Genomic DNA, 11,451 nt, shown 5'->3' on the forward strand with positions numbered 1-11,451 from the left:
ACCCAGGAGGCGGAGGTTGCAGTGAGCTGAGATCGTGCCACTGCACTCAAGCCTGGGCAACAGAGCGAGACTCCATCTCAAAAAAAAAAAAAAAAAGTGGGAGAAAAACCATTAGCCACTATAATAAAGTAACTGAAATCATTAGAGATACAAACAGCAATGAGAGTTATCTACATCCCATTTACTACAGCAACAGTCCACAACCTTTTTGGCACCAGGGACCAGTTTCATGGAAGACAATTTTTCCATGGACCAGGGTGGTAGGGGATAGTCTGGGGATGATTCCAGCACATTACTTTTACTGTGCACTTTATTTCTATTATTATTACATTATAATATATAATGAAATAATTATACAGTTCACCATAATATAGAATCAGTGGGAGCCCTGAGCTTGTTTTCCTGCAACTAGACAGTCCCATCTGGGGGTGATGGGAGACAGTGACAGATCATCAGGCATTAGATTCTCTTTCTTATGAAGAGTACGCAGTCTAGATCCCTCACATGTGCTGTTCACAATAGAGTTCATGCTCCTATGAGAATCTAATGCTGCTGATCTGACAGGAGGTGGAGCTCAGGCGGTAATGTGAGTGATGGGGAGTGGCTGTAAATAAGATGAAGCTTCGCTCACTTGCTCACTGCTCACCTCCTGCTGAGTGGCCCAGTTCCTAACAGACCGCAGACTGGGCTGTGGCCTGGGGGCTGGGGACCCCTGTCCTACAGGAAATGAAGAGGGGAAATCTTAAAATCCAGAAGTAATAGTTCTAGAATAATTAATATATTTAATTTTTTCAAAGGGCTGGAAATGCAAGGAGAGGAGGGTTTATAAATGCTGCTCTCTCAGCCTCTGGCACACATGGCCTACACAGAAGCTGGGATATCTTTCTGGAATATGCTAATTACACATAGGGCATTTTTGTGCCATTTCACATATCTAACATATCCTAACTAATCCACAAACCATCTCAGTGAGGCAGGCAGAACAGGCCCATTATTCCTTTTGGGGTGGGGGTCCAAATTTTTCTGTCTTGTCTAGAAACCATGCAGAAACAGAAAAGAGGTAGACAGACAGACAGGTATATAGATATATATTTTACCTTGATTGTGACAGAGCTTCTTTCTTCGTATTTGCATTCACAGCGTAGACAGTATGCTTCTACATCAGGCCCCCGCACAGGCATAGGCTCCACAACATGAAGGCAATCACTGAGAAAACAAAGATAAAATGCCGCTTAAGCCCAGCTAGCTCTTCTGCTCACTCTGACCAAAACTTTCCTGAAATCCAGAATAATCAGTAAACTTACCCAATGAAAGAGCATAAAAAACAAATAAGATAAAGTAAAATAATTTCTGCTCTCAATATTAGCATTTTGGTAAGTTCTAACCATTTAAGAAGCCACAAAGACACATATATAGTAGTGTCTATTTTCAAAGTTGCTACTGTTAACAGTTACAAAAAGGCACCCAAAAAATCCCAAATGAGAGATTTGTTAAGTATAACAAATCAAGTCATCTTTAGACTTGTTTAGTTACTAAGCAAAACTATTTTAAATGGTTTAAAGTGATATGGGCACTGTTCAAATATTAAGATTATCTCTTTTGTTAATTAACATCATTCTTTTTTGTTGTTTTTTAAGAGACAAGGTCTTGCTCTGTCATTTGGGCTGTAGTGGAATGGCGCCATCATAGCTCACTGCAGCCTCAGACTCCTGGGCTCAAGTGATCATCCTGCCTCAACCTCCAGAGCAGCTATAATTACAGGAGCATGCCACCACGCCTTGCTAATTTTTAAATTTGTTGTAGAGATCAGGTCTTGGTTTGTTGCCCTAACCTTGTCTTGAATACCTGGCCTCAAGTGATCCTCCTATCTTGGCCTCCTAAAGTGCTGGGATTACAGGTGTGAGCCACCATTCCCAATCAACATCATTCTTAACTGCCAGTGGGGTATATGAATGACTAATCACGTTTAACAGAGTGGTAAATTCTGAAACTCTCAAAATTGAACCCTCAAAGCCACACACAGGAGGAAACAATCACTTTTCTTAATGAGCAAATCTGAAAAAGGAGAAATAGAATAACAAAAATATTTGAAAACAAAAACTAGTTATTCCAAAGAACTAAATAAAAACTAACAAAAGGATGAATGTTTTTGTTGAATGCTACTTATTTCCCCAACCCCATTTTCAAGGCTAATTATTTATAGTTTATGTAAACACGGTGCTATCAGATTTTTCCTAGAAATCTGTCAATTCTAAGCAATAACTAAATTATTATTTTCCTCAACTATTAAGAGTCTGTGACTCTGATCACCTTCAGCAAAATAGGGAGAGCTTTCCTGTCCTCCTGCCAGCTGTTGGACAATTTTCTTTCCTTTTGGCATCTCTTCGTTAGGCATTCCTGGCTGCCTCAAGCACTCTACTACACCATCCTCTTATCTTACCCATTCTCTTGGGGACGCCCAGTACTCTAGGGTGATTCCTTCTCTTTCTCTACCAAAATGTACTTTTTGGAAACAAAGTTACAGCTTGGTGGGAGCAATAAGTTCTAGTGTTCTGTATCACTGTAGGATGACTATAGTTAACCATAATATATATTATAGTTTCAAATAGCTAGAAGGAGGATGTTGAATATTTTCAACACAAAGAAATGATAAATGTCTGAGATGCTAAATATTCTGATCAAATCACTATATGAATTGAAACATCACTACGTATCCCATAAACATGTAGTTATTGTGTCAATTAAAAATTAATTTCAGCCAGGTGCAGTGGCTCATGCCTGTAATCCCAGCACTTTGGGAGGCTAAGGTGGGAAGATCACTTGAGGTCAGGAGTTCGAGACCAGCCTGACCAACATGGAGAATCCCTGTCTCTACTAAAAATACAAAAAAATTAGCCAGGCATGGTGGTGCATGCCTGTAATCCCAGCTACTCAGGAGGCTGAGACTTGAGAATCACTTGAACCTGGGAGGTGGAAGTTATGGTCAGCCAAGATCGTGCCATTGCACTCCAGCCTGGGCAATAAGAGTGAAACTCCATCTCAAAAAAAAAAAAAAAAAAGGTCTGGTGTGGTGGCTCATGCCTATAATCTCAGCAGTACTTTGGGAGGCCAAGGCAGGTGGATCATGAGGTCAGGAGTTCAAGACCTGCCTGACCAACAGGGTGAAACCCCATCTCTACTAAGAATAAAAAAAATTAGCCGGGTGTGGTGGCACATGCCTATAATCCCAGCTACTGAGGAGGCTGAGGCAGGAGGATCGCTTGAACTCGGGAGGCAGAGGTTGCAGTGAGTGGAGATCGCGCCATTGTACTCCAGTCTGGGTGACAGAGTGAGACGCTATCTCAAAAAAAACAAAAAAGAAATTAATTTCTAGAAATTCATCTTTTCATGTTGTGTTCCCTCTGAACTGTGGCATTAGAAAAAATAACCAAAAATGGTATATGATAGAAGTTGTTAGTTTGGTTTTTTTTGTTTTGTTTTTTTGAGACAGAGTTTCGCTCTTGTTGCCCAGGCTGGAATGCAATGGTACAATCTCGGCTCATTGCAACCTCCACCTCCCAGGTTCAAGTGATTCTCCTGCCTCAGCCTGCCAAGTAGCTGGGATTACAGGCATGTGCACCACACCTGGCTAATTTTGTATTTTTAGTAGAGATGGGGTTTCTCCATGTTGGTCAGGCTGGTCTCAAACTCCCAACCTCAGGTGATCCGCCTGCCTCGGCCCCCCAAAGTGCTGGCATTACAGGCATGAGCTACCGTGCCCGGCCCAAGTTATTCTTAACAGGTAATTAGGTAGTAATGAAAAATTAAATGAAAAATTAAATTTCCACTGATGGTATTTCAAATACGGGTAAGGCCCCACAACTTTCACCATGAAAGTGTGTGATATCTATTCCAAATATACAGAAGACCAGGCATGTACCCAAATGGATGCAGGCACAAAATGGGCAGAGGGAACTATATCCCATAAGAGGGGTTATCTATCTGAGGATCAGAGAGCTCATCTAGCATCACACTTAGAGAAGGTCACAGAGCAAAATCGTATTTGAAAAAGGATCAGGCCACGCACGGTGGCTCATCCCTATAATCCCAGAGTTTTAGGAGGCCATGATGTGAGGATCACTTGAGGCCAACTTGAGACCAGCCTGGGCAACATAGTGAGACCCAGTCTCGGCAAAAATAAAAATTAGCCAGGTTGATGGTACACACCTGTAGTCCCAGCTACACAGGAGGCTGAGGCTGGAGGGTAACTGGAGCCTAAGAGATCAAGGCTGCAATGAGCTATGATCGTGCCACTGCACTCTAGCAATAAAAAAAAAAGAGAAAGGACCAGAATCCAGGACTCCTGCTTCCTATGTCAGTTCTTTATCTCTGAACCTCGGGAAAATGAAATTATCTCCTATTTAGTTTCCTACTTCAGCTTCAGAAGCCTTGGCAACAATACCTAAGAATGACTTGAGAATTTTAAGTGATAAGTAAATATTGAGGATTTCTCCTGAAGGACACATACATTTTAATAACAAAAAGATATTGAGTGCTGTGCAAAAGTTGTGCCCAGCTGGAGAGGAAGCAGGAAGGTTGATTTTGGCTGACCAGTCATTACAAACAGCTAGACCTAGTCAGAGCTTAATCACTTAACTAGGCAACACCTCCCCCTAGTGCCAAAAGGAACACATCATTAGCTTTAAATCACCCCAAACACACACCAGAGCACTCCAACTACTCTTAAATTTTAAGTCAACCAGCGTAAGTCAATGAAGACTTAAAGATAAAAACTGGACAAAATGAAAGGCCTAGAAAACAAAAGGTAAACTATATCGAGGCCCTCACAGATACCAGAGGCCTCATAAAGCCATAAATCTGGTGAATCATAACTTGCCTGCCCTTGTAAAGTCAGTTAAAAATTTTCAGTGCCAGTTGGGAACCTATCCCCAGAAAAATGCTAAGCTGCAGGAAAGAAACAAGGGAGAGAGGGAAGAAAAACCCCAAGCAAGCCTTATTCTCAATTGTTTATTTTCTTTCTTTCTTTCTTTTTTTTTTTTTCGAGACACAGTCATGCTCTGTCACCCAGGTTACAGGGCAGTGGCACAATCTCAGCTAACTGCAACCTCTGCCTCTGCGGCTCAAGCGATTCTCTGCCTCAGCCTTCTGAGTAGCTGGAATTACAGGTGTGTGCCACCATGCCCAGCTAATTTTTGTATTTTTAGTAGAGTCAGGGTTTCGCCATATTGGCCAGGCTGTTCTCAAACTCCTGGCCTCAAGTGATCCACCTGCCTTGGCCTCCCAAAGTGCTGGGATTACAGGTGTGAGCCACCATGTCCTGCCTCAACTGTTTTCAAAGCTATTTTTACTAATAACCAGGGATGAATGACGTGTCTGAGTCTGAAATAACAAGAAATTAGTGAAAAGATTACTGCTAAACACTTGAATAGTGAGTTCATTTGCTACACAAAAGACAGGCATCGCATTTCTTAACTGATAATAAACTGTAAGCACTGAATAAATTTGGAAAATTATAGAAGTAACATAAAGATTTATTTGAACATTCTTTTTTTTGGAGCCGGAGTCTCACTCTGTCACCCAGGCTGGAGTGCAGTGGCACAATCTCAGTTCACTGCAACCTCCGCCTTCCGGGTTCAAGCAATTCTCCTGCCTCGGCCTCCCGAGTGGCTGGGATTACAGGCGCCCGCCACCACGCCCGGCTAATTTTTTTTGTATTTTTTGTAGAGACAGGGTTTCACCCTGTTGGCCAGGCTGGTCTTGAACTCCTGACCTCAGGTGATCTGCCTGCCTCAGCCTCCCAAAGTGCTGGGATTACGGGCATGAGCCACCATGCCTAGCCTGAACATTCTTGTATCATATAAAGTAACTTCCTGATATAAAACCTGTAAGTATATGGCCAAATCGCTTGGTTAATATGACACCACTTACAGTGGAACATAGAGGTTCACAAGAAGTTCTCAAGAATACACTTAACAAATATGAGACTGAACCTAAATGCATATCAGGGAAGAACAGACAGTGGCAGCAGAGGAACAAACCATACTCGAAGGCTGCCTTTTCTTTTTTAAAGTCAGGTTGGAATACTGTTAACTGAATGAATTTAATCTTGCTTTCTAACTCTTTGATGGCTATTTAGCTATGAAATCAGGTACATGTGAAAGCTCCTACCATTTGGAACTATTTTTCTTAAATTCCTATCCCATCCATCTTCTACCGTGGTTACAAACCATAAAGCATCACAATTCCATGGGAAGGAACACATTCATCCTGCTGTAACACAACTGCATCCCAACTGTTTCACAGCACACATAGAAAAAGCTATTTATCAGGTCTGCTGGGATAAGCAGAGAAGGCTGCTGGTGGCTACTCAGTCAAGATCCCCCAGTCATCACAGGCCTGCCTGACTGCCCAAGGGCTGAACAGGTCAGTATCTTGGCACACCTGTAACTTCTTCATTTACACCAAATGGGAAACTCTGACTACATAGCTCATTTCCACTTCTTCTTGAGCCTTCTGACACTTTTAAACATAGCTTCCCACACTTGGCAATACTTCATCAAAACCTACAAGTTGTAAAAATTATAACCCAGATAAAGGAGGCTTGCTAACCTTCCACTGAAAAGCAAGAGGGAGAAAGGTCCCTCACCAAACTTAAGGGAGTACAGGAAGAGAACTATGGGTAGTTTAGGTGCCACAAACCCATTCATATGCCCCCATGAAACTCTGCCTACCTGGGTCTTAGTGTTTTGGCTTGTATACCTTTAGGCCTGCATCATGCACTTAGTGCCTTACTCTCACTTTTTCAAATAGAAATAGAATTTCATATTTTTGCTTCAAATGAAACACTTAAAAAGAAAACTATGCATTTGATGAGCATTCTGGGATAACACTGGCAATCACAGAAAGAAATGTGACATGTAATTCAGTAATCCAGATACTTACCAATCTTTCTGAGATATGTTCTTATTATAAATATGCCCAGAATTTTCTTTATAGGGAGGGCAGATACATTTACATCTGACATCCTCGAAATTCTGTAACCAAAATGGAAACAGTATAGTGTGTTGACAGTTTATCAATATTTTTTAAAACTGTACCATATACATTTTGCAAGCATCCTCTACCAAGTATTCTAAAATCATTCATTTAAAACTTTAACTTTGACAGATACAAGTTTTTAAAAGCCACAGTCCTTTATGGTAATACTAATGAATCATTATATATTACATGTGCTTATTTGAAATAATACTTAAAACATGATCTAAGACTTATTAACCATATTTATGGGTCACATGACAAATTATGCTAATGTTATTACCATCTACCTGCCACTGGAAAGACACAGATAGATGTAAATAAGAATGTTCATTACTAAAGGATGGGAAAGAAACTAAAAATTATTCACAAAAAAGGTCACAATTCTTCTGCCTATCATCCTTTCACCCTTTGGTAGAGGGCACTGACATGGATAAAAGGGGTTGGGCCAGAGTCCCATAGAAGGGATGAAATGTTAGAGGCACCCAGGTACAACTAGAAAGGAAGTACACACAGGAAGTAGCCTGACTCTGAGATCAGTTTAGTATACTCTTCCCAGGAAACTTTGCTTCTAATTCCTGGTTGACAGAGAGAACAATTACCAACAAAACAAGTTTCAAGAGGTGGAGGAACAGGTGACTAAGTATCTGGATAGAGAAAAGAGATACTTCCTCAGCAAAGGGAAATCTATTTGAGAAGAAAGTGGCTCATCAGTCCCCAGAGGACCTTGCCCACTCCTCCTACATACAGTGATATGTCTGGCAAAGTTATTGACAATTCACAAACGTATTCAGCAACCACTTAGCATTTGCTCTGTGTTAGATCTTGTGCTCAATGAGGTGGATTCAGATAAGCATAAGACATGGTTTCTGCCCATAATCAGGACACACCCTAGTAAAGGAGACTGAAAAATAAATACATGATCACAATACATAAAGTTATGAGGCAAGATATGCAGAGGGTACCAGCAATGTTTTGAAAGTCAGGAGACGTGCTGCTGTCCCTGCTTCTGGTAGGAGGTAGAGACGGTTTCAAAAAGAATCTCTGAATCTAAAACATTTGCCTGCCTGTAACCTCTCCCCACTCCTACATTTAAAGATATTATAAATTAAAGCTCCTATTTTTAAAAATGCAATGTCATTCTGTTTTCCCATCATACTAATGTGAATCCCTTCTGTTTCCCCCCAATGATGAGCTAGCTCATCAAAGAGGAAGCACAGATATGCATGGAGCTACGGCAGGCCTGGAGAGCTGGGGCACCAGAGAAGGGCATGAGGGAACTAGAAGGTCAAGAAATCGAACCAGGGAGGCCACAACCTCACCTCTGTTGCAGTTTGGTTCTTCCCTTACCCACTAAATTATCAGGAAGAGAGAAAGCAAGAAAGGGACCAAGGGACTCGTGGAGGGAGTTAGGTGAGAATATGAAGCAGGTGAGAGATGCTCCGTAGGTCCTATGGGGAGGGAAGTAGGCCAGAAGGGGCAAGTTCCCACCACAGTAAGGGAAGTGTTCAGGGTGAGCTGAACTGAGCCAGCCCTTGACAGGGAAGCCTTCGGTCAGATGCGGGCTTCCTATCTTTCTGGGTTGGGGCATGTGGGGCCTGTGAGGCTGGCCTGGAGGGCGCAGGTGGACTGTCAAGGGCTTAGGGTGGAAAGTTAAAGGCTCTCGGAGGTGAAAAGGTTATCAAATGTAAGGTGCGTGCAGACGGGGCTGGGAAGGGAAATGTCAAGGCGGTGGGGGGCTGCTGTCCGGGCTGTGGGCACTGTCGGGGCTGGGGACGGCCGTGGGGCGCTGACTACCTGGCTGTCGGGGTTGAGGGCGGGAGTGCCGCCGGACAGTCGGGAGGGGCGCGGCTGGTGGCGATGGGGGTTTGCCGTAGCTGTGAGGCTAGGGGTATGGCTGTCAGGAATGGGCTGAGCAGCAGGTTGGCAGACCCAGTTTCCGCAAGGCCGGTGGCAGGGGAGGAGCTTCCGTCAGGAGCGAGGCTGGGCGGGACTCACCTTGGCGGCGTCTGACAGCTGCGCCAGGAGCAGCACGGACAGCGCCAGGCACGACAGGCTGAGCAAAGAGCCAAGCCGAAGAAGGCCTCCCCACAGGGTCGCCATCGCTGGGGGCCCGGCGGTCCCACAGCCCGGAGCCCCCGCGACTGGCTCCCGGTTCGGGCTCGGGCTGAGGCTCGCGACCCGGCTGGGGATCCTCCGCCCGCACTTCCGTCTGGACGCGAAGGCGTCACCGGGCGCGCCGGGTCAAATGCAAAAAGCAGCCGCCCCGGAAATGGTTCCCAGTGCGAAGGGCCGGGAGGCCGGAATATCGTGGTGTCCGCCCTGGCCTCCCCCAGGCCCCGGGGAAGGGGGCCTCTGGGGTGGCAACCTGGGCCCAGTAGGGATTTGCAGCTCTTGGATATCTTCCCCGGGCGCAGAAGCTGCCGGGCTTATGGAGTCGCCATTGCGCTGTAAAGTCCTCCCGCCCACGGAGACCCCAGCAAACTCCCAAGTGTCACACAGGGTCCTTCGGCGGCCCGTGCGGGCCGGAGCTGTTTGCGCAAAGGCAGGGCGTGTGCTGAGCGTGGAAACGGGGCTGGAACTGGCCGAGCCATGCTTTTCCGGGGTGCCCACTCCCAAGCAAAGGGTTGGGGGTGGTCTCTGCACCTTAGGTACTAACCTGCTGCCCATACGCTTCCTGGCCACAGCACCCCGTCGGCTTTCTAAGTCTGTGAGCGGCCCTCTTGGGCGTGGCCTCCCTGTGGAGCTCCCGGTGTGCCTCCCGTTGGTCCAGCCTGCAGCTAGGAAGTGGGTCACAGCGGCGGGCCTGGGCTGGGCCGGGGCAGGCTCTGGGAGATGTGGAATTGGCGACACAACTGCCCCAGCAGTATCCTCCGCCTAGGACTCCAAGAGGTGGCGAATTGGGGCGCCACGCCCCGGTAAGGCAGTGCTTGTTCACGGCTGCCAACTGGTCTCCCCAAGGCTGTCATTCTCAGCGAGTACTTTAGCAGTACCTTAGATCGGCACATTCTCCCATTGAAATATTTTTGTTAGTGGAGACAAGGGAGATAGTGGCAAGGATGCAGGGATCATCACAGCCACTAGGGATTTGTTGAATGACCTTGGGCAAATCACTTCCCTTCTCTGGGCCTGTAGTTCTTGGCTCAGTATGAGGGAATGGATTTAAAATTATGCTCCATGTAATACCCGTTTTTACCTCTAAACAGAAGATGGTCTTTTCCTAATTTTTGGAAATGTTTTAACAGAATGCTCTCAATATTTTTCGCCCATGTGATTCTTAGATTCATGTGAATCTAACACAAGAAGGTGTTTGATATTGTTCCCAACAGGAACCAGAGCGGCAGGGCTAGATGTCCTCTCACCAGACTGCCCTGTGAAGGTGCTGTCACTTTTGATGAATTATCAAGACTTTGTAGTGGGTGTTTTACTGGCCGAAGGACAAACTGGAGACTCCCTGGATCGAATGTGTTGGTGAGGCACTGAATCTGATTGCTAAAAGGTGATTCAGCTGCAAATTAGGCATCACTTTAGGGTTGTCTAGGCTTGGCATCTAAAGGGAGTGCCTGCTGTAGCTGAAACCTCATACGTCTTCTCTTCCGATTTGTTTTCAAGGCCTTAGGGGTACAGAGGCTTAGAGAAAATACATAGTTGTGCCTCAGACTGATGGGCCTCATCTGTTTAATGGAGAAACACCAACCACACTCAGTCTGGGCAGCATTTTAGAGCTCCGTGGTATAACCACTATCTAGCTACATGTGGCAATTGAGCATTTGAAATGTGGCTAGACTGAATTGAAATGTGCTGTGTAAAATACACAATTTCAAAGACAGTATTTTTAAAATGTAAAATGTTTCAAAAATTTAAAAATATGGTTTAAATATTTTAGATATATTGGGTTAAATAAAATATATTAGTAAAATATTTCACTTGTTTTTTTGACCTCTTAAATGTGGCTACTAGAAAATGTTATAATGCTGTTAGGAAGTGCTGTTCTAGAATACAGAATGTAGCTGCTGTGACTGGAGTGTGACTATGAGATAGTTGCCTGACTGGAGACAATGAAGGCTCAGGCCAAGGTAAGGAGAGGGCTGACAGGGAAGAACTGGCACAACTAGAGCCGAATGTTTGGGGGAGGTATGTGTCTGCCAAAAAATGAATATAATTTCAGGTGACTCAATAGAAGTGGTTGTTCTGCCCTGCTCATATCTAGATAACTCTTACTTTTCCTTTAGGTCAGGGGTATTCTAAGCCAGAAAACCTTCCCTGACTTAAGTGCACTCCCTTCTATGTTTGCACAAATCTCTTTAACTTTACCCCATTATAGTAAAATTATGTTTTCACATTTTGCCTTTATACTCAAACCTCCACCAAAATATTGTGAGCTCTCTCAGGGTAAGGACTTTGTCTTATTATCGT

General features: G+C 44.5%; 1 protein-coding gene across 3 annotated transcripts in view; it reads right to left on the reverse strand.

The window, feature by feature from the left end:
• Positions 1–9,810, reverse strand: part of TMEM9B (TMEM9 domain family, member B) — an 18,283-nt gene extending 8,473 nt beyond the window's left edge. Inside the window, exons 1-3 of one of the 3 annotated variants that reach the window (XM_011947604.1) lie at positions 9,695–9,810; positions 6,943–7,034; positions 1,098–1,206 (exon numbers count right to left, since the gene is read on the reverse strand). In XM_011947604.1, coding sequence (XP_011802994.1) covers positions 1,098–1,181 — 84 coding nt within the window. In that variant the 5' untranslated portion in view covers positions 1,182–1,206; positions 6,943–7,034; positions 9,695–9,810. Of the gene's footprint in view, positions 1–1,097; positions 1,207–6,942; positions 7,035–9,033; positions 9,578–9,694 lie in introns of those variants that run through there. The other 2 variants (XM_011947603.1, XM_011947605.1) reach the window with 2 other exon arrangements.
• Positions 9,811–11,451: the final 1,641 nt, after the last annotated feature.

The sequence above is a fragment of the Colobus angolensis genome, unplaced genomic scaffold (assembly GCF_000951035.1).
Source record: "Colobus angolensis palliatus isolate OR3802 unplaced genomic scaffold, Cang.pa_1.0 Scaffold269, whole genome shotgun sequence".
Classification (NCBI taxonomy): domain Eukaryota; kingdom Metazoa; phylum Chordata; class Mammalia; order Primates; family Cercopithecidae; genus Colobus; species Colobus angolensis.